The 26442-nt window shown below is 44.7% G+C and overlaps 2 protein-coding genes across 7 annotated transcripts in view; one reads left to right on the top strand and one right to left on the bottom strand.

Moving 5' to 3' along the window:
• The window catches only part of LOC143839898 (trifunctional purine biosynthetic protein adenosine-3-like), a 46938-nt gene extending 42651 nt beyond the window's left edge, over positions 1-4287 (top strand). For all 6 annotated transcript variants that reach the window (XM_077342615.1, XM_077342618.1, XM_077342616.1 and 3 more), the window contains exon 22: positions 1079-4287. In XM_077342615.1, the coding sequence (XP_077198730.1) occupies positions 1079-1276 (198 nt within the window). In that variant the 3' untranslated portion in view covers positions 1277-4287. The remainder of the gene's footprint in view (positions 1-1078) is intronic.
• Positions 4288-5625: 1338 nt separating this feature from the next.
• LOC143839900 (trifunctional purine biosynthetic protein adenosine-3-like) overlaps positions 5626-26442 on the bottom strand; it is a 50462-nt gene continuing 29645 nt past the window's right edge. The window contains exons 15-23 of the mRNA XM_077342619.1: positions 25702-25900; positions 14795-15046; positions 14370-14522; positions 12511-12714; positions 9891-10037; positions 8866-8996; positions 8129-8270; positions 7790-7905; positions 5626-7251 (exon numbers count right to left, since the gene is read on the bottom strand). Coding sequence (XP_077198734.1) covers positions 7054-7251; positions 7790-7905; positions 8129-8270; positions 8866-8996; positions 9891-10037; positions 12511-12714; positions 14370-14522; positions 14795-15046; positions 25702-25900 — 1542 coding nt within the window. The 3' untranslated portion in view covers positions 5626-7053. The remainder of the gene's footprint in view (positions 7252-7789; positions 7906-8128; positions 8271-8865; positions 8997-9890; positions 10038-12510; positions 12715-14369; positions 14523-14794; positions 15047-25701; positions 25901-26442) is intronic.

The raw sequence follows: 26442 nt of genomic DNA, 5'->3' as shown, positions 1-26442 counted from the left end.
TAAAAGTTAAATGAAATTAAAATTGAATTATACAATATTTAAATTAAATTGAACTTAAAATATCTATTGCCCTTCGTAAGTGGTGTAGAAGTTTGATCTAGGAGGCATCTGTCATGGGATAAGAAGACGGGCCATCTTACAGATTAAAAATGTGGCTAAAGGAAGCAGAAAGTAGAACTACTCGGGCAATTGTCACAATTCAGGGAGGTAAGCAGCAGGGTCCCACCAGGTTCAGTACTTGGGCTCGTACTATTTAATTTATTCATAAATTATTTGGAATTGGGAATGAACAGGGTAATGCCTATAAAGAAAGGAAGAAGCAACTCGACCTTTTAGCTTTTAAAAAATAAGGGGGGAACGTGTTAGAGGGTTATAAGGTTATGCATGGGCAAAAGAAAGTAGTTTTTTCCCCCTCTCCATAATAATACTAGGTCTCAGGAACACTCAGTGGATGAGCAATATGTTCCAGATAGACAAAAAGAAATACTTATTTACTCAACAAGTAACTAAATGGTGGAATTCACTGCTAGTAATGGCAACAAGCATAGATAGTTTTATGAGAGGATTAGGCAGATTAATGGAGGCTAGGTCCATCAGTGGTGACTAGCCATGGTCAGCGAAGGGAACCACCATATTCGGAGGCAGTGAAACTTCTGAAATCCAGTGCTAAGAGGCTGCTTTAAAGGAAGGCCTTGGTCTCTGTGCCTTGTTTCTTGCCCCTCTAGGGTAACTGGTTGGCTGCGAAGTGCAAAAGGATACTGGAATAGATGCACCATTGGTCAGATCTAGCAGGGCTCTTATTATGTCCACCAATGCCATACAAAATGAAGCTGTATTGCAGGCTCCTAAAAACACTGGAGTAGGTGCCTTCCATGTTGCTTCCAAAGTTCTGGAGCTACCAGAGAAAGGATCCACGGCTATGTAGAGGATAAATGTACAATCTAAATGGAGAACACAACCAAAAGAGATTGGTGCAAGGAGCTCAGAACACAAGTTCATATAAAGGAATGTCTTGGCTTAGAATATATAATATTTACTGCCTGTCCACCTCTTCAAAGTTTTGGATTAATCTTTCCAGGAAGAAGTTGATGCTGGAGCAATCATCTTTCAAGAGGCCGTTCCAGTGAAGTCTGGAGATTCAGAGGAGACCCTGTCAGAAAGAGTAAAGGAAGCAGAGCACAGAGCCTTCCCTGCTGCTATGCAGCTCGTGGCAAGTGGAGCAGTACAGTTAGGAGGAGATGGGAAAATAATCTGGACATCGGAAGAACAAAACTGACCCACTGCAGGATACATAATGGTCTGAAGAAGAGGGAAATAGCATTGGGATGGGGTTGTGTGCTTAATTCTTTAGCCCATGGGAACAGCCTCTTGTGGATCTGCTCAATCTAAGATGATAATACTGACAAAGCTAGATGGAGAAAGGAATGTAATTTCTACTGTTCTAAGTTTGTGCTCTGGCTACTTAAAACAGAATTTTATAGAGTGCAGATCGATCCAAGCAAGTTATTTTTGTGATTTATACAAATTCATCCACACCTTTCTGTAGGTTTGTGCATGAGTGTTTTCCTAATGACAGGGGGAACCTCTTCACTCAAATAACAGAATGTAGATTACACAGCATACAATGTGGCTGCACTTCTACTGGTCAGCCATGCAGCACAGCCATGCATAAATCGGGCCTCGTAGCCAGTGTTTCAATAGAGTGTGTTGTCAGGAGAGTTCTCACCAAATTAGAAAACTATTTGTAATCATATAGTAACAAAAATTAACACCATATTTTCCTGTTAAATACCAGATCTGTGCAGAATCAAGCCAATTTGTTTTCTGAGCCATAAATATTGGTGGTAAATCTTGCATTTGATAATTCCCTATGAAAAAATTAAAACAAGACATTCTGCAGTATTCTTAGTGATAGTTAATAACTCTTCTTAGGATTGCCCTGCTGGTCCCCCTTCCCACAGACGTTTATGAATGTATGATACATAATACTGTGACACATTTGAATGAGTATTACAGTATAACTCATCACTTTGTAAAACCCTATGCAAAGAAAAAATAGATACATACATTGGACAGAGCTTTTTGCTATTTGCAAAAATACTGGCAGGCACCAGTAAAAGCTGGACTCCAACCCCACTACTGATACGTTTCTGTTGCCAATTTTACATCCTTAATCACTTCTAATAAAATGTTTCACCCATATGGAAGTATACTTTTAACACAAATGCTAAGTGATAAACAGTATTTTTCTTCTTGCAACAGTTGAAAGTAACCTGCAAAGTGTGCTGGTGTCTACGATACAGGGAAGCAGGAGACTGGCAGATGGGAAAATTGACAGGTGCCCAAAACAAGCCAGCAGGCTTTGAGAATCAGGTTCTAAACATCAGTCTTAAATATACTCACAAGGTTGTACAAAGAAACAGGCTTTCCTCAGCCAGAGTGTTTGTCACATTATCAAGAGAGAGTTGTTATGGGAAAACAATATAGCAACTCACCTGTGATTAGCCAGTTTGGTGTAGTGGTTAGGAGTGCGGACTTCTAATCTGGCATGCCAGGTTCGATTCTGCGCTCCCCCACATGCAACCAGCTGGGTGACCTTGGGCTCGCCACGGCGCTGATAAAATTGTTCTGACCGGGCAGTGATATCAGCGCTCTCTCAGCCTCACCCACCCCACAGGGTGTCTGTTGTGGGGAGAGGAATGGGAAGGCGACTGTAAGCCGCTTTGAGCCTCCTTTGGGTAGGGAAAAGCAGCATATAAGAACCAACTCTTCTTCTTCTTCTTCTAGCCATGCACTCTGCCGGACAGTCAGTAAACTTACTCATTTCATTCAATACGGGGAGCAGCTTTGTTTACCTATCCTTTTGCTAGTGCTGTGCTTCCTCCGTTCAACCAAGGCTCCAATCCTAAAGCCAGATTCCTGGCAGTAAGCCCCATTGAATTACATGGGACTGGGTTCTGGCTAGACCTCCTTAGGATTACTCAATAGACCCCTTTCGGTGGAAGAGTTATCTATACACCAAGACCACTGTACCTGCTAAATAATTTGATAAGGGCAGTTTAATTAAACATGTAGAACAGCAAAAGAACCCAGAGTGTATACAGTAATTTTATGGACTGTCTTAAAAGCTCTGTATTTGTTTTTAGCAAGTAGGGAACCTACAAGAATATCTTTCCCAGTATCCCTTTCCCTATTTCCTCCCAGTGCCTCCCCTGCATTCTCCCCCTTTCCCTGCTTCCTTTTCTGCTTTCCACCGATCAGCCAAACTGCATCTTATTTGTCCCCCCCCTCTTCAACTATATTTATCATTTATTCAATTTATATATGCCCCTGTCCCATCTTTCTCCCCAGTGGAGACCCAAGGCAATTTAACAGTTTTCTTCTGTCTTCCATTTTATCCTCACAACAAACCTGTGATGTATGTCAGCGGCCCCCAACCTTTTTAAGGCTGGGAACCGGCCTGTGGGAGTGGAGAGAGAGTGAGGCCCGGGGTGCCGTGCATGTGTGGCAGCTCCGCGCACATGCATATGTGCGGAGCTGCCACACATGCGCGCATGTGCAGAGCTGCTGCACATACATGTTTGCGCTCACCGGTGTGTGCGGCAGCTCTGTGCATGCGTGTTTGTGCCCGCCGGTGTGCCGGCAGCTGCGCCTCCCTCTTCCTCCCCTCCCCCCCTGCAGCGCGGCGCTGGCTCGGCCGCAAGCGAAGCCGCTTCTTGCTGTGGGGGGGGGAGGCGCAGTATGGGGCCGCAGCCCAGGGGTTGATGACCCCCGATGTATGTTATACTGGGAGTGTGTGACTGGCTCTGGGTCACCTGGGGATCTTCCATAGCAGACTCACAGAACCTAGTCTAAAATTCTAACTACAACACTGCTTTCCTGCAGTGGTTGAATAATAGCAAACGGCCTGGCTTGGCCTAGCCTCTCCCTCAGTGGCCAAACAGCCTGGAAAAGTCTCCCCCTGCCTTTTACCGGCAAGTCAAGGCTTGAAGAGTGGCAATGTTGTTGTCATTGCCCCAAAATGGCCATTGCAGAAGGTATTCATTTCTTAAAGGTACAGTTGCTCCTCCTATTATTTGGGGGGGGGGTGTTTTGTTTTGTTACATTTTTCTTGAAATCTGGGGCTTTTCTCAAGTTTGTCAAAAGACTTGTCTTGACTGTTTATAACACCATTCTCCAATCTTACCCATAGGTGAGCCCATTTGAGATCAGATATATTGATGATGTACTCTTAAACAACCTGATTGTAATGAACTCTTTGGATAATGAGAATTATTATTTATTTTTTATATATTAGTTTTTATTAACCATCGCTCCTGGGTCTGCTGGCTAGTGGTGGTATACATTCAGTTATAAAAACCCCACAGAATACAATAAAAATACAATATAATACTAGCAATGAGATCCCCTTCACCTCCCCCCATCGATACCTAGCAACAACCCCTTCCACCACCCCAACCACTACCCCAAGGGGCGCTCCTGCCCAGATGTCTGGCATAAAAGGCCTGTGCAAGGAGGGACCCAATCTTCCTGGCCTGGTCTCTACTAAATGCCTGGTGGAAGAGCTCTTGTCTTGCAGTGCCTGAAGAACTCTTATAGCTCTCTCAGAGCCCTCTGCTCTTTCAGGAGCTCATTGCACCAGGTTGGGGCCATGACTGAAAAGGCCCTGGCCTTGGTGAAGGCCAGGCATACCTCCCGGAGAACAGGATTAGATTCAGACCCACAGAGTGATAAGCTCTGCAGGGAGCATAAGGAGCAAAGCAGTCCCTCAGATAAGCCAGTCCCAGGCTGTGGATGACATTAAAGGTAAGAATCAAAACCTTAAACCTGATCCTGAAGCTAACCAGTGCACAGGATGGATATGGGCCCTCCAGGATGACCTTGTGAGGATCCTAGCAGCTGTGTTTTGAACCAGTTGCAATTTCTGAGTCAGAGATAAGGGTAAGCTCGTGTACAGCAAGTTACAGAAGTCTAATCTGGAAGTGACCCTTGTATGGATCCCAGTGGCCAAGTGATCTGGGGACAGGTAATTGGGCTACAATTGTGACCTGAGCTTCCATAGAGAGGGAGGCATCAAAGATCACCCCTAAGTTCTTGGTGGTAAGTACAGTTATAAACTGCACCCTATCCAGGGCAGGTAAACGTGCTTCCTGGTCCCGCCCCTTTCTACTCAGCCACAGGATCTCCCGAGCCATCCAGGAACCACTTCCAGACATCTGATGAATGTTTCCGGGGGTGGGGGGAGATCTGGCCGTCCATCAGAAGATAGAGCTGAGTGTCATCTGCATATTGGTGACAACCATGCCCAAAACCCCAGACCAGCTGTGCCAATTGGAGCTAAATACAGTATCAGTCAGGCTTCTGCATCATGTATGTCAATCTTGACACTTCAGATAGGCAACGTATGTTAGGTACTTAGCAAAAAAAATCATGATGGGGATTTACTTCAGTGGAGAGTCCGTAGTGCTGTGGAAAATATGTAAAGCCAAAGGGTCTAGTTTAAGTTGTTTGAAATAGACATCTAGTTGTGGAATACGAAGAGGAAAGGAATTAATCTGCATTCATTTACAAGCTGCAAAGAGAAACATGAGGTAGTGGCTAATAACACGAAATATTGCCATGGCTGTATTTTATTAGATTGAATTGTCATACAGTAATGAGGAGCAGAGGAAACAGAGTTCAGAATGGTAATTTAATTAGAAGAAAGCAGCAGACAAAAGTCATTTCTACACTTTCCACTGATAATAAATCGTATTCACTGGCTGTCCTGGAGATTGTAGCATGAGACTAATGCCAAGCAAGATAAACGCTACGCATTTATTGCCTGTTGAAAGTTTCCCTTTCCACATGAAGGGCAGATGAAGAGTACAAATATATTTGCAAAATGTCAGCTGGGGGGGGAAACACTAGGAATGTAGATCCACAGTAGAGAAGAGATTTATGCACTAAATCAATGCTTGTTGCTCACATGAACAAATCCAATCTCACCTGCACCTCCTTGCTTACTGCTTCTGTACCCAGGCCCTCCAGCTGATGACTGCATATTTTTGTCTAGTTTGTCAGTTTTACTCTGGTGAAAAGTGCAGAGACAGAGAGCAACCTAGTTTCTTTAGGGGCTCTTCCTTGCTTTAACTCACACCTCTCTGGGATTGAACTCTTTGGTCAATAGACATAGTCCAAGATAGTAATTTGTCCTGGAACAGATTAATATGGAATTGAAAAAAATTCAGTCCATATGCGTGTGCTTCTTCTGAATCTAGTTCAGATACTACATCTTCATTACAAGTTGATTTTACAGCCCTATTTGACATGATGGTACCTCAATCCCACTTACATATACTGTACCCAGGAACTAAGTTGTCAGAGAGGTCCATCCCAGTAGCCTTGGGATGGGATGATGAATTTACACAAAGCTTGGGCAGGTGACCTGCTGTGATATCCTTTCTCTTATGTTCCAACCCTGAAAGTTACCAAGCATGGTAAGTCTGGAAGACAGATAAGATAAATGTGTGAATCATTTCAACCCAGTTTTGCATGGCAACTCACATTTATTTCCTCTTTGCTGCTGCCTCAGCTCCATCTTCCCCACTCCTTGTTACTGTGGGTCATGCTGTGGTGCCAACAAGGACAAAAGCCATGCATGCCATTGCTGTGAAGTCAGCAAAACTTGTGTCAAAGGCCACATTAAGCAAACTGTAGGCTGATGAAAACTAAATGATAGTAAGTTAAAGGACAAGGTCTCCATGAGTCATACTTCCCTTCGCCCTGTTCTAAGGTTCCAATGCTGTGGTTTTTAGCAATACAAACTAATGGCTATGGCTGAAGAAGAGCAGTGTAATCCAAAGCAGTTATGCCTTTCTAGGCTGATTAAGTTCAGAGGACATTAGAAAGGTGTAGCTCTGCTTGTGACTGCACTGTAAACAAGGTGCTAGGGTAAGTGACAGATCAAAACTAGAACTCAACATACAGACTCCTGCTAATGCGGCATGTGTTAGCTATTGTGATATTGCAGCTGCTACATGGAGAGTGTGAGAGGAAGAACCACCCTGCCTTTCATTCTGACGGATCTCGTTTCCAGCAGGTTTTGCCATCAGCCCCGAGTTGCACCGTTCCACTGGCAACTAGCTGCAGAGCAAGAGGAAATGCTCGTCCCTCTGCTTCTTTGACCTTTTCTGACACAGCCTCCTCTGTGTCCTCTGCTTTCACGAAGGCAGGCTCTTGTACAATTACTGCTTCGAGACTACAGTCCTCCTGAGAGAGAAGGAAATTAATGAAGTGATGATGAGAGCACCTTGGGAAGAGCAGTAGGGAAACAGAAGGGGCTGGGGGCGGGGCAGAGGGTGTTTACAGAGGGACTGAAATTGGGCCACAAAGATTAGCAGATTTCACTTAGAATGTGAAGAGCAGGATGATGGTTCCAAAGGACTGCAGCAGCAACTTGAGAGCAGATTTAGAGTATGGCACGGCTGGGCTAAGAGGCAGGATAGCAACTGATGTGTAAAAATGTTTGCTTGAAAATGAGTCACCGATTAATATTCCAATGACAGCGAGGAAACTGAAAAGGAATGAGAACAAGCCAGGAACAAAGAGATTCTTAAGAAGAAGGCCCCTTTGCACAAATGAGGAACAGGCATTGCCACATTCCCTGGTCTGAACTCTGCCAAAACGTTCTGTTACAAACACGACGACTATACACAGCAATCTGGGAAGAGACCCTGCTTTTGCACAGAATTATCAGGGTATCTGCATACATTCAGAATAGTTTTTACCTAAAAAGAAAAATACTTACAAGTACAAAATGTACTGTGCAGCCAGCAACTTTGCCTGCAGCTGGGAGTGCCTGTTGGTGGACAGTGCTGCCTTTGATTAATGGTGAAAGTGATGGATATGTGCTCAAAATTTTCCCTGCAATACATAAAATCCCTGTTCACAAATGCAAAACAGCATGGGCATATATAGAGAAAACTATTGCCCAGTAATACAGTTCACTGATTGAAAAAGCCATTTATGAACTCAGCCTGGTCATTCATAGGATTCTCGTTTTGGAAGACACTGCTGAAGATGCTGCTGGCTTGCCAGAAACCAAAATCCTTTTCCCCTACATTAATAACCCATCCTAGTTACTTACCATTCCATTTTTTAAGAAAGTTGCCACTCAGCACTCGCACAAATCCTGCCAGGCAGATCAACTCAATGGAGAACTCCTCAAGGACACTGTCTATTGTGCCATCATATTCAGATCGGCTTCCATAGAGTTTGTGGTCAATTACCTACAAAATAAAGGTGAATGTTGGAACATAAAACTACATATTCCTTTCTGAACCAGCACTAAACTAAACCGCTTGATAAGCAGCAGAAATAAACATACTTTTGCTCTTAAGTTTTATTGAGCTCTTCCAGCAGGTGCCATTGAACACCTGGAAGCTATTCTCAATTCATTATTTGCTGCCATCAAAGAAGTAGCAAGGAGTCCACTCACGGGGACTTCCAGAGCATGAATTAGGCCTCAGGGCTGAGTACTGCATCCCTGTCCCTGCAATCTACAGGCCCTACCTCTACCTACATATAGCCTGTCATAATGATGGCAATGGTAGTAATATTTAATTTGGGTTCTCTGTTTTTCCTGTTGGTAGCAGAGCCAATCCTATCCTCCCTGGCTAATTGGAATACGCATGAAACCAGCCAAAGACGGTCTTGTAGGAAGGTGACATTTATTAACTGATAAATATCATTTATCTCATGTTTACATCACAACTAAATAGCCAGGTATAGCAGTGTTAATGCAATGGACGGAGACTGTTCCAAATGAAGGCTTTCTCAACAGCATGGGCACTGCTTTCTTAATCAAATTAACAATGTTCTTACTCGTGTAGGGATGCCAGCCCGGCTTGCAGTCTTCAGTTCCTCTACTCCAGATCTGTTGGCAATTACCAGTACGACTTGTACATAGCTTGCCGGCTCTCTTGAGTATGTGAGAATCGCTGCAAGGCTTGTACCTCAAATGTAAAATAAATTAATACAGCTGGCTTGTAACATACCTGGGATTTGTACCCAGAGGTACAGAAAATCACAGGCCTATATAGCAAAAGCTCAAAATATCCATGAATCCTTCACCTTGTCAGCCTTTTACACTCCATGTGCTGTAACATTCGTTTTATTCATATAACTTGGGTCTATAATCCATGTCAATGATAGATTGTTGATATTGTCAGTGCTAAACATGATCTCATAGTGTGTTGAGTAACATTGTATGGTAAGTAAAATCTGAAGATGTGCGACTGAGTGGGACTCAAGTCCCAGTGTAGGATGTACAAATAGGGAACAGTATGGTCCATTTTAATGTTCATATCAATGATATCATATTAATATTCATACCAAAGTCCAAAGCAGTCACATTGGATTTCAAGAGAGGAAACTACAAAGAAAGTTAGACGGGAATATCAAGATACAAACCCCTCCAGGATGCTTAGAAGCTGGGGGGGGGGCATCAAGTGATATCTGATTGAAGGTGACCCCTGGTGGAGTTTTCAAGGTAGATATTCAGAGGTGGTTGACAATTGCCTGTCTTCATGGTGACCCTGGTATTCCTTGGTGGTCTCCCCTACAAATAGTGGTCAAAGCCAAGATCTGACAAGATTGGGCTAGCCTGGGCTATTCAGGTCAGGGCAGAAGCTATTTAAAAGCACATTAATAGAGAAGACCAGATAGAATGCATACCTCAGGTTAGAAAAGGTACCACCAATTGTCAAAGGTAAATTTACAATAGTAAGCAAAAGACAACTTGAAGAGCAGATTGTGGAAAGCAGTAACATAAAACTAAGGGAATACTCAAATCACAGGGCAATTAGTAGGACAAATGGTTTTAGCCTATAATAAAATTGAGGGTCTACCTGTTCCAGAGATGAGAATAGCAACTTTCACTTTTCTTGTGCTGATGGCCTGGAGAAGACTGTCCCCATTAGAAACAGTCTGCCAAAATGGGGATCTATTTTGCAGCAATACTTCAAGAAGATTCTTGATTTCTATCTGAGGACATCCTTTAAAGGCATGTAAGGGGGTTAGGTGAACATTTAAAATATAGCAGCTAAAAACATTTAGAAGCATTGAAAGCTTGCTTATAGTTATAACTTCTGATGGAAACTTCCGCCTCCTCTGCTCCACTGGAAAAACACTAGCAGCAAATAACTCCTGAAGTTTATTGCGTTTTATCTGCATTTCCCTAATCAGTTCTTACTTTACATTTAGTTCTTGGGACTGATATCCAAATAGTAAAGAAACACATGAATGGTGCTCAAACATTTACTTTAGTGAAGCAGAAAACTGTTCTGTGTATTTCATGAACAATAGCATACATGCTTTTCTCAGTAGCCACAAGCAGGTTGTCTCTGAAATTGATGCCAACCCCTTACACCTTTTGAGTTCCATATTCAGAATTAAAATTAAAAATTATGACACATATTCCACACTGTGGAATATATCAAATGCTGAAGAATTAACAAGTGTCTAAATCCAAAGACTCCTTTGAGTGGAGACATGATAGCCCTCTTTAAGTATTTGAAAGGTTGTCAAGGAGGAGGGCAGGATGCTGTTTCTCTTGGCTGCAGAGGAGAGGACACGCAGTAATGGGTTTAAACTACAAGTACAACGATATAGGCTAGATATCAAGAAAAAAATTTTCACAGTCCGAGTAGTTCAGCAGTGGAATAGGCTGCCTAAGGAGGTGGTGAACTCCCCCTCACTGGCAGTCTTCAAGCAAAGGCTGGATACACACTTTTCTTGGATGCTTTAGGATGCTTAGGGCTGATCCTGCGTTGAGCAGGGGGTTGGACTAGATGGCCTGTGTGGCCCCTTCCAATTCTATGATTCTATGATTCTACAGGTTCAGGTCCCCATGCATGCATACTCGAGGTCATTCTTTGGACTTCTATTGAAAATAAGGAAATGCTATATCATTGTAACATTGTCATGATCTATTAGTTTCCAACTTCCATTTTTTAAAAATAGCCTTTTAATTGTGCAGCCTGTACCCTTCCCCTTATAGCTTAACAACAAAATGGCTAGATCTTTACTTTTAAAAACAAGTGGGAATTATCAGATTATGGACTTGGATCATTATAACCTTATTATGCTGCATTGATGGATCAATTCTCATTTAAGAAAAATATGTCTTCCAGGGGAGAGAATAAATGGTAGCTAAACAGCGGCCACTGTGTGAGACAAGAGGCTAGACGATTGATCTGCTCTTTTTATGTTCTTATGTAAGTGGATTGAGGCAAGGCAATGAAAATACAAGAGCAACTACTGTATGGATGGTCCATTTCCACAGTGAATGCTTCTGAATTTGCAGCAGCAATGAGGGCTACACAGGACTCATCTCTGTATGGCCTGTTATGCACGGCCGCTGAAACAGCGGCATGGAGAACGCGGAGGAGGAAGAAGTGAAGCAAACCGCTTATGCACGGGATGGAACGCAACGGCGGCAAAACCCAGAGTATCCGATTATGCACGCGGCTACTCTGGAGCCGCTTCTGGTTGCGCCCTGGTCCCGGAAAGCTTCACTTCTTTCCGCATCTCACTAACGCGGCTTTTTCAGCTGCATACATTGACTCTGCACCCGGTTGCTGCCTGCAGCATGCATTATTGATGATTTTAGCTGCCGCCATTCCACCCTGAATGCGGACATTCCACTCCGTGCATAATGGGCCTATGAGAGCAATCCAAGTTTCCCCAGGAGGCATGAGACAGATGATCTAGCAGCCCCAGAACTGAAGAAGTTCGGCCCAGTTTCAATTAAAAATGGGATCTAAGTGAAGAAGGAGCTGGCTTTTTATGTGGATGACAAGCTGCAAGACCAACCAAGGTAGGTGAAAATGAGAACACATCTAATGCTTTGTCTTCGGCCACAGCAGTCTTTAGACTTAGGTGAGCAAAGTTTGGTGTAGTGGTTAGGAGTGCGGACTTGTAATCTGGCATGCCTGGTTCGATTCTGCGCTCCCCCACATGCAACCAGCTGGGTGACCTTGGGCTCGCCACGGCACTGATAAAACTGTTCTGACCGGGCAGTGATATCAGCGCTCTCTCAGCCTCACCCACCCCACAGGGTGTCTGTTGTGGGGAGAGGAATGGGAAGGCGACTGTAAGCCGCTTTGAGCCTCCTTCGGGTAGGGAAAAGCGGCATATAAGAACCAACTCTTCTTCTTCTTCTTCTTCTTCAAAGATTCACTTTCCCAGCAGTAGCTAAAGCTAAGGTTGTATTCTCCATAGCAATCAAGCTGAACACTGGAAGCACATTTGCCCTGGAATACCATGAATGCCATTAATACCTTTCTAAAAGCCGAGAACAATCCAAGAAAGCGTTCATTAAACAATGCAATCTTTACAATGTCATGGTTTTTCCTAGACCTGCACAAATTAAGTAGCATAGTTGCACAAACACAATACAAGTAATTTAACGTCACTTAGAGTTGCTAGATATGATAGTTCTAATTTCTGTTTAGGAAACTGAGTGACCTGCAAGATGGTGTACTACTTTTCCAATCAACCATGCATCTTCGTGTTTGTTTACATCCTTCAAAACCTTTCTGGCCAGTTCCTTCTGTACCACCAACACAGCACCAATTCCACAGTTGAACATTTGAGCCATCTCTCTTTCTGAAAGGCCTCCCTCTTCTTGCAGCCAAGAAAAGATGCCAGGAATCTTCCAGTTATGAGCATCTAAAAATAATTGAATTTGGAGGTGACTATTAGGCTTCTGTAGCCAATGTAAATTAGACAGTGATCTCTCTATGAAAGGCTTGGCATAGGTTCCTTCTCTCTGCACCACCTCTCATGGGCAATACTAGATATAATCCAGGCAAAAAAATTATCCACACTGGAGAGATGGACACACATATATAAGAAGACCATCCTAGTCTTTCCTTCCCTTCTATCTGAAGAAGTGAGCTCTGTCTCACAAAAGCTCATACTGAAATAAATTTTAGTCTTTATTTAGATACAACTGGATTTCTGTTTTGTTTTGTTACCATAGACTAACTCAACTTCCATATATTAAGACTTAGTGAAGAAATTGAGATGTCCTGCCTTTAAATGTGGGTTGTTTTATAATCAAGCTCCACTGAGATTGCTTCAACTCCTAGCGTCCAAGCTTTCAGCTTGAGGACAGGGGTTTCCAGCAGGAGAAAACATGATGCACACACTAGGCAGAGCTCAAGGAAGGTTCAGTGGAAACAGGAATATTCCAATAGTCCAGAACAGAATAAGAATTCAGAAACTGTTAGAAAATCTATTACAACAGAGTTGCCAGATACAGACTGAACATAGCAGAGTTCTGACTTTAGTGGTACTCTGAACTAACTGCCAATAGATCACCACAGGAAAACCTGAGTGACCAGGCAAGTTGTCCTATTTCTGTGGACAGTTTCAGCTCCAGCCTTTTGGTGAACTTGTTTCCTAGTGGTGAATTCAGGAAGCAGAGAAAAGGAGCCTTTAAAAGACCATTTCCACACTGAAGGCTTCACAGGCTGCAAGGTAGAGTTTAAGTTCGGGCAGGTTGCCACGCCTCTTCCTGCTCCTGCACTGGGGAGCACTTGGACTGGTGTACCTTGTCCAGCCCAGATTTATGCTTCCACATGGAAGCCAAGGCAGTGAAGTTCCTAGTGTGGAAATAGTCTAAGACTGACTTTCCTCAGCAGGGACAATTCCATTTTGAAGAGCTGGAATCTTCACCTAGGATTGCTGAAGTTTCTCACCAATTAAAACTTGAAATAGGGTATCATTTCCATTGTCTTGGGAATTCTTCATTTAGAGTTGAGCTCTAACCCTAAACTAATATTTCCATTCCTCTTACTTTCCTTATGAAGATACTAGGCCAGAAAGGATATCTACACCGGATGGTAAAGGAGATGATAATTGTATCTCTGAGTGGGACACTTCAGTATTTCCAGTAATTCCCAACAGAGACAAGGGCTAGATCTGTCATCTCGTTCCTGCCTTCTTTCTGGACAGAATGAACAGGAAGTAAAACTAGACAGTAAAACTGAGGAGTGAAAACAAAACATTCTTCCTCCCTCTGGGTGCACACAACTCTTTTACACCCTTTCCTCTGTCCTGTTTAAGGTCTTACAAAGCAGGTGGTAAATGATGGTTAGGTTTGCTGATAAATCATGGAACTGGAAAGGAGGGCTTGCCCTCTACACTCCTTCGTTGCATGTCCCTCCAAACGACAGTAGCTAGCCAGGAGGTACAGTATGTCAGATCCAACTCACTCGTCTCCTCAAGTCTTGAAAATCAGTTTTCACAATTACATTATTCTGACTCCAAAAACTGGGCCAATACTGTTAGTAAATAACATACATTATTTTTCTGCTTACCCAGAATTATACTATATTGTTCAGAAAGGATTTGGGGAAATCTTCCCAGCAATCCTCCTTCAGCAATATGGATGAAAGCTTTTACATTTCCTGACTGAAGTATAGGCAACAGGACTTTGTTATAGATTTTGGATGGGGTTAGCAACTGGTCTCCTGCAAATGATTGAGGAAATTAATATAATCAGATTCCTCCCTTGACATAAAAGCTCTTCTATTTCTTTGAGATACTAAATAGGTATCAAAGACATTTGAATATACTAGAATATATGTGACTGGAATTAAAATAAAGACATAACAAAGTTAATAAATAAGATATAATTTTAAAAACAGATAAACACAAACAAGAAAATTAAGTTTTCATTTTCAAATTTGCTAATTAGTATTCCTTTCCATGAATGTAAGAAAAGAGGAAAATATTCTTATACCTAAAGTTTGGGTGCCACAGCCACCAGAAATTGGAGAGGAATAGCATAGGGAGGATGTTAAAATAATTTTCTTCACAAGGCTGAATCCTTGTGTATGAAGACCAGAAGAAGCTACTCCAATTAGGATATCTCCATCAACAATTCTCTCCTGCTGAGGAAACTTCTGTCCTCGTTCCACAGCACCAACTACAAAGCCAACAAGATTGTACTCTCCAGGTGAACACACACTGGCCATTCCATTAGTGTCTCTTCCTGGGGAAGTGAAAAGGTAACAATTTGGAAGCATTATCCATCTCATACCTCTAAGAATGAATACTAATTCAATGGATCTTGCTTTCATACAAATATGCTTAAGGTTGTTAAGATCATTTTTCTTCAAATACAAACACAGATAATTACCCATATGCCTTAAAATATGAAATAAAGTATGTCTGAAAGCTTTTTTCCCCTGTCTGACAGCACAGAAATAAACAGAAACTGATAATATATGACTCCAGGAGAACAGAGAATTATAGAATCATAGAGTTGGAAGGTACTTCCAGGGTCATCTAGACCAGCGGTCCGCGACCTTTTTCAGGCCGGGGACCGCTGTGCCGGGGTGTGGGGAGAGGGCGACCCGGAGCCCCGCGCATGCGCGGCAGCCCCAGCGCAAATGCACATGCATGGACTTGCCGTGTGCGCGCGTTTGCATCGTGTGGCAGCGATGCGCATGCCCCCACTGGATACAAACGCGCATGCGCGACAAGTCTGCGCACGGGCGTTTGCGCTGCCGGCATGCCTGCGGCTGCTGCTCCCTCTCCCTGCCTCTCCAGGCCGCAAGGAAATCAGCCTCCGAAGTGGCCGATTAGCTTGCGGCCCAGCAAGCTTCTCTTCCCCCCCCCCCTCCCAAAGCAAGAAGCTTGCCAGGCCGCAAGCAAATAGGCCGCTTCGGCAGCTGATTTGCTCGCGGCCTGGCAAGCTTCTCACTGCGGGGGGGGGGCGGGAAGAGGGAGCCGCGGCCTGGCGCCGAGGCTGCAGCAGCCTGGCACCGGGCCATGGCCCGGGGGTTGGGGACCACTGATCTTCTAGACCAACCTCTGTACAATGCACAGATTGTACAATACACAACTACCTGCCTACCCACAGTGACTCCAATTTCATGCCCAAGTGATCCACCCCACAAAACATCTCCAGAATTCAGCCTGGTGTTACCCAAATTGCTGGGGAATTATGAATATAGCAAGAGGCTGAGTAACGCAGGATCTTTACTACCAGTTTTTACAGGGTCCTTTCCCTGGAAGAAACCCTTGTTAAATGAAGAAGACAATTAAGCTTACACTCAGGGGGATTTATTTGGGGACAATATTGGGATACACTCAAAACACACACATAAGCAAAAACATACATACACTAAGTTCTACAGGGGGGACAAGATACTGCACCTTTCTTGGATCCAAGCAGCCAAGACACAGGGTTGACGACATCACGGGTAGACAGGATGCTGGGTGTGGACAACACAACACACACACAGGGTGTGCGCACGTTTGATATATTGTTTGAAAATCCCGGGCCAGCCCCAGGACTGCCCACTAGGAGGTCCGTGACTGATGATTGGTCGCTGATATTATGCGTACCTGATAGGTGGGTTTGAACTGTGAGGTCACTAGAGTGGGAGGTATGGAGTAATCTCATCAAGTAGAACAATACCTTGGCTAGGTGTAATGTGTCGCTAATGGCCCTGTCTTTGTTTTATCAGGAAGGACTGTTATGTGGGCTGTCGCCCCTCCATCAAAGGCTGGCACACCCGTGTCAACCCTTCCTGACACTCCTGAGCAGACCCTGGCACCAGAGAGAGAAAAGCCAGGTCAAGCCTTGCAAAGCATAATGGGAGAGCAACTAAAACCCACTTCTGGCTCTGAAGCAGGACTTGGAGTTAGGCTTCCCCCAACCGACTTGCTTGCAAACAAAAAAAGGAGTTTGTCAAGTACAGAGAGACAAAGGCACCCCACCCAAGACTCCCCTCCAGCCAGCCAAGCACATTGTCTTGTAAAGGGAACTGGCCACTCTTTTTCAACACCAAATCTAATCCAAGATTTGGTCTTTGTCTTTTACCTTACCACTATCCCCAGGCACAAGCAATCATCCAGGATTTGCCAGAAATGGGCCATTAGCCCTTCTAGACAGGAAATATTTCTTCATATTCCCAGCAGCTAGTTTCTTTGTCTCAGCAACCCGTTTCTTTGTTGGGACCCGGCTCCAGCCATCAGACTCTTTGTCCAAGCCCTGGACAAGGTAGGATCAGCCCCCTATCACCTCAGGTCACAAATTTCCTTTAAATATTGGGCTCCCACAGCCACAAAAGGCAGTCAGTTTCCAGGCTACAGAAACTCTGTCCGACATTCGTCTTGGTCCCTCGTCTGTCGCCCCAAATTGCTTCCCTGGACCTCCGGAACTCTGCTCCACCCAGAAGACAGGTAGATATCACTTCCAATCAACCCTTAGTATAGGTTCCTCCCCTATAAGCCTTTTCCTTGTGTGCTAGTGGCTAGGAATGTACATTTCTTTGCTAGAGTATGCATGTGTTGTCTTTTGTCTAATTAGTGTGTGTGTTAATAAAGTTCTTCCATGTTTAGATCATTGTCTGCCTTGGTTCTATCTCAGTGACATAATTACCCAGTAAACTGTGCAATACAAGGTCCCACGTTACGCCACGCTGCCTCTTGCTGGCTCTACTAGCTGATTCCCCACAACTAAATTTAGACACGTGTCCTTACAGACACGCATTTGGCGTAACAGATCTGGTGGATTACGCGGGCAATTGCCCCAGGGCTTTTATTCCGTGGTAAAAGCAGAGGTGCAACTACCTCGGTTTAAAACCTCGGTGACGTAGGGGAAAAGTCTCTGAGTTGAACTAGTGGCTTTTGTTGTGTGAGTGTGTTTGCCAATTGCTGTTGTGTGAATTCTGGGTGGGCTGTTTTCCGTTCCCCTCCTTCCCTTCAGTACTGCAAAGCCTGTTGGCCGTGGGCTAAAACGGTGTTCACTTGGAATTTTTGTTGTGGGTTTTGACTGTCGCTCTGTGGGGACCCCACATTGCATCTTTCAGACCCACTGGTTGTCTCCCGCCACAGTAGCGTGCGATAGGGAACCCCGCCCTCACGCATCTGACCTTTGCTAAGGCAGAGCTGAGGTTTGCCCTTTCATGTGCTGTATATACCATGAATTAGGGCTCCTCTTCCTCCTCTTCTGATCACGAGCTGTAGATACCGTGAATCAGTCGAGGTTTGCAGGTGCTCCTCCTGACTTCGGGCACTCCCGTTAAGTGCAGGGCAAGAAAGGACACCGTGCCAACCCCCCCCTTTTTTATGTTTCCTCCTGTTCATGTGCTGTATATACCGTGAATCAGGGTTGGTGCAGGCTGTAATCATTCTGCAGACACAGAAGACACAGGCCTGGTCTTTCTTTTGCTGCATACCAGAGCTCGGTGGCAGCAATCTTTGGGTTAATTCTTGGGTGTGCTGCCTGTAGGATTTCCCCTCTATCTTTGAGTGTTTGGGTAACTGCTGCCATAAGAGATGGCTGCAAAGATTGTTCTTGCTGAAGCCTTTCAGAGCAAGGACAGGGTAGACCAACTGACCAAGTGGGTCATGTCAAAGGGGCGCAACCCCTGGAAACCTGGGTTCTTTAAAGACCCAAATCCCCTGGAGAGACTTACAGAGACTTTTCAGTCATACTGTGACTCCAGGAGGCTGAAGCTGGGAAGTGTGAGTACCCACGCTGCCTGGGGTCTCTACACTGCGCTGCAGGACAGTGTGGCACAGATTAGAGAACTCCAAACAGCGTCGGAAAGTTTGGAACAGGACCTCCAACTAGCACTGGAAAATCAGGAGCACGAGTATGCACTCAAGCTCTCTGCTAGGGAAGCTCGCCTTGAGTCCCTGGGAAAAGATCTTGAGAGAGAAATCGGGGAGCGAGACGCTGTAATCAGCAAGCTCCACCGAAAAATAGAACAGTTGCAAGGAGAGAAATTTGACTTGCTGGTGGACAAAAACCACTATGCAAATCTGGTACAGGAGAAAGATCTCCAGTGCCAACAGGCTCTTCTGAGAGCAGAAGAGGCCTCTGCTAAGGCGGAAGAATTGGGCAAGCTGCATGATCAGGCACAGAGTGCAGCACAATTTCTGGCTAGGGAAAAAGCAGCACAAGTCTCAGCCATAAGCCATGATGCGTGCCGCCATGAAATTGAAGGTCTGAAGCAAAAATTGGGGCTTCAGACTGCTCTCATTGCAACTGTTCACCCCGAGACGCTCCCTGCCCTGCCAGACCTGTCTCACACCGAGCAGGTACTGCCAGCAGAGGCTGTCTCACATCCTCCAATCAACCCTGATTGGACGGAAACCCCCACTCCGGTCCATCCCGTCCAGCATGAGACAGTCCGGAGACACATGGCAAACAGCCATGTCGAGGTTACAAACCAGGAGAGAGTCATGATTTGGAAGCCTCATGAAGTAAAGGCTATTGGTGACCAGTTGGGCCCTCTCAACAGGGACACTGGCGTGCAATGGCTGTATTCAACCCTAGAGCAGTACCCCACTGCCAGCGGGGAGGATCTATGCCAGTTGGTAAGGGTGTGTGCTACTGGACCAGACGCACAAGCCTTACAGAATGGCCTACTCCAACGTAAAATGGTACAGTTAGGTCCAATGAATTGGGCCCGGGAAATAGCCAAATTGCTATGGCCGGGCCAATCAGCGGAGCTACTGTTCCTCACTGACAAGCAAGGCCCGGATGAGAACCCCGAAAGCTATTCAAGCCGCAAGTGCTTCCTTGCGCAGTTAGCTGAGAAGGTTCAGGCAAATGCTCAGGGTATATTGAACTTTAATGTAGACAATTTTAAGACCCCATTCTACAATGGTCTCAACACCAGAACAAAAATTGCTATAGGCTTGTTCAACCCGACCAACATCACTTGGTATGCACTCAAGGAGAAGGTACGGCTCGCTGGCGACCTTTTCCGTGAGGCGGCCTATGCTCAAGGTTCTCGAGTCAAGCATCCCAAGAAAGGCTCCCAGGAACCAGTGCATGTGGTCACTTATGCCAACAGTGGCCCCCATTTGAAACGTAGAAGAAACAGGAGACACAGCAGCTTTGGAGCAGGGAAAAACCCCTCTGGCCAAAGTGCAGAGTCTTCCCTTGGCACCCAAACTGCTGTGCCACCCCCAACACCTCTTGGGAACCCTCAGCAGGCAGTTCCCTCTGCCCAGAATTGGTCTCAGCACCCGGAAACCTTCCTAAGGAGATACTACTGGGCCGGGCTCAAGGAGGCCAGATTGGACATGGCCCAGTTCAACAGGCAGCCTCTGAGAAAGCTAGCCCTGGCCTATGGGAAGCTTACTGCCAACTCGGCAGAGTACCCACAGCCACCTTCCCCTGCCCAAAACAGGGATAAGAAACAGAGTGGTTTTTCTTATAGTAACTTCCCCCAGAATAATCCCAAACCTAATAGAGATTCTGCCCCTCAGCAGCAGAATAAAATTAGTGACCGGATTTTTCTGTGGCGGGAACTTAGAAATGCTGGGGCAGACATGACCCAGTATGATAACAAACCCACATCTGTGCTCATGGGTGCCTTTGTGAAGGCCATGAGGAAGATGAAAACCAGGAAAATGCTCAGACCTGAGCCAGAGATGGAGACAAGAACTAGGCCCACAGAAATTTCTTCTCAACCCTCTAAGTACTGGCAGAAGGAAATAGAGAAATTTAAAACTCTTACCCAGAAACAAGATCTAGAAATTAAAGATCTTAATGAGAAAAACAAAGAATTCCAGGGTGAACTTTTAAATGTAAAAACCCATTTGCAAAATGTCCTGGATTTCCAAAGCCACACAGATAATAAATTGAAAAGAAAATACAGCAGATCCAGTAACCCAGCTTCACCTCTTGTCTTTAAAGAAAAGAAAATATTCTCAGTTCCCACATCTCAGAGTCAGGAAGGAAATCCTGCCTCTGAACCTGTACAGAGTTCCAAAATCCAAGTTCACAATAATTGTTCAACATGTGTGCTTCCATTTTTACTTTTAAACCTCCAAATTTTAAATTTGGCTGCAATTGGTAGAGCCTCCACTGATAGTTGCATTCACACTGAAACAGCTACTATTTTGCAATCTTAAAACAGACTCTCTTTGTCTAACTGCCTTCCTAAGCACTCAGGCCTATGACTCATGCCTTGCTCTCCCCTAGCAAAGCAAATAATCTACATAACTAAGGAACTTTAACCGAACATAAAGTATTCTTTCTTCTCAAATCAGGAAGGGAAGTTTTGTTTCTTTAAAGACTGGTCCCCACCTCAGGGATGCAGGGGGGGGGGGAGTCACAGATCTTCTTTGGGAAATGTGTCCTTTACAGATTTTTCTTCCCTTTCACATTTTGTCTTTTTATTTTTTAATGGCAATTAGAACATTTTCTTTTTGTCATTTTTTTTTGTTTTGAATGAAAATCTAGCTTATCAGGCAGCCAATAAAGACCTTCTGCCCATGCACAGGAACAGTCTTTCCCTTTAGGGATACCAGGTTGCTCTGCCTAAGAATGGGAGCATCTGGTTGAAGTATTTCCATTGTGTCCAGTTCAAGGAATGGAAAGGACAATCAGACAATCCCCAGGAGGATTGTGCCACTGAAGAGCCCCTGGAGGTCAAACCTCCAGCCCCCACCACAACCATTGTGGTCAAACGACTCTCACTGAGCAATTCAGGAGAGCCTGCTTTGGAAGGTGTGGCAGAAACCTTCCTCCAGTTTGATCCAGGGTAAAGGAAAATAGGGACAAAGACCTTGCCCACTCTTGGACGCGAGGGGGGGAGAATACCTTACACAAATAAATGTATCCATCTGGTTAGCCCCAATTGGCATGGGTGCTTCCCAGATCGATGTAGAAAAAAAATGAAGTTCTGACAAATAAACTGGCAGTAGCAACTGATGCCACCTCTCGACTGGCCAAACCATTCCAAAATTCTCTGGAGATTGTTGTAGAAGTACAGCACTCCATGAACTCAATGAGCAAACGTTTCCCTGGCACTTGCATGTGCGCAGGCTCACTATATTAATTTGGCCCTAGTCACGAACTAATCAGACCTAAATCTGAGGGCCACATTAAGTAAAGCAGTTCATGATGGCAACCCTCATGCCGAATGAAGCTGCCCTATTTGATTGGTGGGCTCTCTTGCATGTCAAGATTGAGCCGGGATTGCTCCGCCTGTTCGTGGCCACAGTAGTTCCACCGGAATTTTTTCCAAATTCACCCTGTAGTTCTTCTTGGACTTCTAACTCAGTCCGGAGACATCCTCTATGTTAGCCACTGGGCTAGGATCTCTCTTCTACGGGTTGGCAGACAGTCAATGTCCAAGGTTGCCAATGCCGGGAGAAATAAGGCCTCATCTGTGACAGTGAAGCCCTAGAGGCACATCACCCGTGCCTTGCCCACACCAAAAACTGATCAGGAAAAATGCTCTTTTGGACGTGACCCAAGAGCATAATTCGGCCATTGGTTATCACCGGATCCAGCCCATGGCACCATTATTTAATCACTGTTTCTGTAACATGTACTCAATCCATGAATGGGTCTTCACTTACACCGCTTTCCTCTGGACGAAGCAAGAGCTCCCGTATCTCTCCTGTCGTCCTGGGTCTTGGTATGGAACCCCTGCACAACCTCCTTATGCATCATGCTCTTTATAAAACCCTGGAAGCAGTGAAAGCAGCTGGAGATGCTGCCATCCTGACCGTCACTCACAAAGGTACCACTTTAGCCACCAAGACTACTAACTCGGGACATCACCAGTGGTGGGAATCCCTCCTAGGATGGTCAAGCAATGCTACTGGTGCCTCAACCTCAAGATGCACCCCATCATAATGATCTGCCAGATCGCCCTGGCCATTGCCCTTTTCTACCTCGCCTGCTGGGAAAAGGGACAATTCAACAGACTGTACCTGATTGCCTCATACCCATAATGGACCCTTGGTCTACTCTGCGCCATCTACTGGCTGCTACTGAGATTCACCTCCTGACCTGGAGTTGGCTTTGAACTATTATGCTTCCTGCTTTTCCCCTGCCTGGGTATTCCTGGAAGATACCTCCTGCAGCCCCAACGACTATGGACTCTGCTTGGAACTCTTTTCTGCCTTTCACCAGCATGGACAGGATCCCTCCGTTCCACTGCATTTTTCTTGCACAGTTGTGGACATGAATCGCCTACAGCTGCCCTTCCTGTCTACCAAAGATGGTGATGGAATAAAAATTCATCTTTGATTGGAAAAATTTTGACTCTAGCCTACACATGGACTGGACTGACTAGCAGCAAAGCAATTGCAGCTGCTAGCGCTACCGGATTGGACATTTGATTTAAAGGGAAAGATGCCTAACCTCTTTCCCTCCATGAGAATTATGTATTTTATTTCATTTACTGTTATTGTATTGTTGTATTGATGTGTATGTGTGTGTATTTCCCATTAGGATTTAAGCATTTGAATGTAATTTTCATTAATGATATTTAGAATAATGTTTTATTATAGATTGTATTTGTAAGGTAGATTGCTGCCCGCATGTTAGAAATAACTGCCCACACCTGTCAAAAGGAACAGTTTTCACTTTGCCAGCATATCTCCACAGTCACCTAAAAGGGACCAGCCCTTAGCTCCTAATATTATTTTTGCTTTTAATTTGGCTTTGATAGAGTAGGAAGTTTTTCTAGTGGCAAGAACTGGAAACCTACCTCACCCTCTCAAAAGTCTTTCTGGCTAGTTTCTTTTGTGGACAGTTTTATCTTTGCTTACATGTGGTTTGGTCATTTGTGAATGTTCCAAAGAGTTCCACTCTTTGTAATTCCCAAATGAAGGGGGGGATTGTTATGTGGGCTGTCGCCCCTCCATCAAAGGCTGGCACACCCGTGTCAACCCTTCCTGACACTCCTGAGCAGACCCTGGCACCAGAGAGAGAAAAGCCAGGTCAAGCCTTGCAAAGCATAATGGGAGAGCAACTAAAACCCACTTCTGGCTCTGAAGCAGGACTTGGAGTTAGGCTTCCCCCAACCGACTTGCTTGCAAACAAAAAAAGGAGTTTGTCAAGTACAGAGAGACAAAGGCACCCCACCCAAGACTCCCCTCCAGCCAGCCAAGCACATTGTCTTGTAAAGGGAACTGGCCACTCTTTTTCAACACCAAATCTAATCCAAGATTTGGTCTTTGTCTTTTACCTTACCACTATCCCCAGGCACAAGCAATCATCCAGGATTTGCCAGAAATGGGCCATTAGCCCTTCTAGACAGGAAATATTTCTTCATATTCCCAGCAGCTAGTTTCTTTGTCTCAGCAACCCGTTTCTTTGTTGGGACCCGGCTCCAGCCATCAGACTCTTTGTCCAAGCCCTGGACAAGGTAGGATCAGCCCCCTATCACCTCAGGTCACAAATTTCCTTTAAATATTGGGCTCCCACAGCCACAAAAGGCAGTCAGTTTCCAGGCTACAGAAACTCTGTCCGACATTCGTCTTGGTCCCTCGTCTGTCGCCCCAAATTGCTTCCCTGGACCTCCGGAACTCTGCTCCACCCAGAAGACAGGTAGATATCACTTCCAATCAACCCTTAGTATAGGTTCCTCCCCTATAAGCCTTTTCCTTGTGTGCTAGTGGCTAGGAATGTACATTTCTTTGCTAGAGTATGCATGTGTTGTCTTTTGTCTAATTAGTGTGTGTGTTAATAAAGTTCTTCCATGTTTAGATCATTGTCTGCCTTGGTTCTATCTCAGTGACATAATTACCCAGTAAACTGTGCAATACAAGGTCCCACGTTACGCCACGCTGCCTCTTGCTGGCTCTACTAGCTGATTCCCCACAACTAAATTTAGACACGTGTCCTTACAGACACGCATTTGGCGTAACAGGACTGGAGGGAAGACTTTTGGGGATAAGAGATGCTGCTAGACAGAAATTACACTGGGCAAGAGAGACAAAAGAAGTTGCAGTTAGTACCTTGAAGGGATATTCCTTTCCTGTAGATAATCTAATGGTCTTTGGCTGGGGGGGGGGGGTGTGATTTAGATAACATGCACATTTAGCTCAGTCAGTTGGGCAAGGAGGAAATGTAGTGAAGCCCAAACAAGATGGAGATCTGGCCTGGCTTCCTAGGTTTCTTAAGGGGCCCTACTGACTCCATAGTCTGTGCATGAAGGTGTCTCTGTGTGAGGCACCCTTCCATTATGGGTTACCTCTAGGGTAACATGGTCTGGAGGAATTCAAATACCATCCCACAGTGGCAATCAGCAGTTCCCTGGGTATACAAGGAAGGGCCACAAGAGACAAACACTGGAACACCCCTTTCCTGCTCACCCACTCATAATCTGCCTCAGTTCATATAATCAGCATTTCAATCTGCCTAAGTCCATAAAATCAACATTTCAAAGAAGAAGAAAGAAGAGGCCTAAATGCTTTGTGACATTGAGATACCCCAAGTGCATACATAGCATCTACCAATAGGGTTGCCAACTCCAGCTTTGGAAATTCCTGTAGATTTGGGGGTAGTGCCTACAAAGGGGAAAATTTAAAGACACATGTCACCTAGAACCTATGGAATACCTTAAAGTCTGCCTGCTGAAGCTGCCATTTTCTCAAGGGGGGCAGAGCTCCATAGAGATCAGTTGTAATTCTGGGGAAACTGGAAGCTGGTAACCCTATCTACCAGACATAGATATCCCTCACGTTCAGATCCTTGGGATACATATAGAAATCCATGAGATCTTCTCAGCTAGCCTATATTCCCCAAGACTTGGTCCTGCCATCCTTGTTCAGACCTAAGGGTCTGCATTTTGCACTCCCACCAATAAAAGTGATAGCAACCAGTACACAAAGAAACAGCTTTCAACTCCATAAAGAAAACAGTGATCATACCCAGTACAGTGCATCCTGCTAGTTTACAAGCTTCAGCTATTCCCTCTGTGATCGTCTGAGCCACTCCATCATCAAGCTTCCCGCAAATGCAATAGTGGAGGAAGAAGAGGGGTTCAGCGCCCTGTCCTAGGAGGTCATTGATGCACATGGCCACCAAGTCCTGGCCAACCTTGTCATGCTTATTGCACAACTGGGCCACCTGTAAAGTCAGATAATCAAACCATTTATGTATGTAACATCAGTGCACCTTACAATGTATTTACTACAAAAATAAGAGTTTACGGTATTTAAAAATGGCTTGTTGCAGTAAGCTCCAAACAGCAAGATTTTAAAAATGCATTACTGTCATTCCCTAGTGGATCTCTTCTACTATAGGTGAATTTAATTGCAACAATTGTCTAGATTGTTTAAAATCATTTTTAACCATTTTGAAATTGGTAGTGGATCTATTCATCCAATATACTAAACAATTTTTGCTCCAGAAGAAATTGCCTTGCAGGGCAGAGTCCACAGAATCACGGGGAAGATGTATGATTTGGGATTCTACAAACTGTTCCTGGTTACATACTTTGCAGTTAATAAACATATGAAATTTCTGGAGATTCCTTACTGAAGTGTGTATGTAAAGTGTTATCAAATTGAAGCTGACTTACACAATCCCAGCAAGGTTAGAGCATATGTGGGATATGGTGACTGTGGCACTGGAGGGGTGCAGGAGGACTCTGGCAAATAGGCTGGCTG

This window comes from Paroedura picta, chromosome 6, assembly GCF_049243985.1.
Source record: "Paroedura picta isolate Pp20150507F chromosome 6, Ppicta_v3.0, whole genome shotgun sequence".
NCBI lineage: Eukaryota > Metazoa > Chordata > Lepidosauria > Squamata > Gekkonidae > Paroedura > Paroedura picta.
The sequence above is the reverse complement of the archived record's forward strand: the minus strand, read 5'-3'. Positions and strand labels throughout refer to the sequence as shown.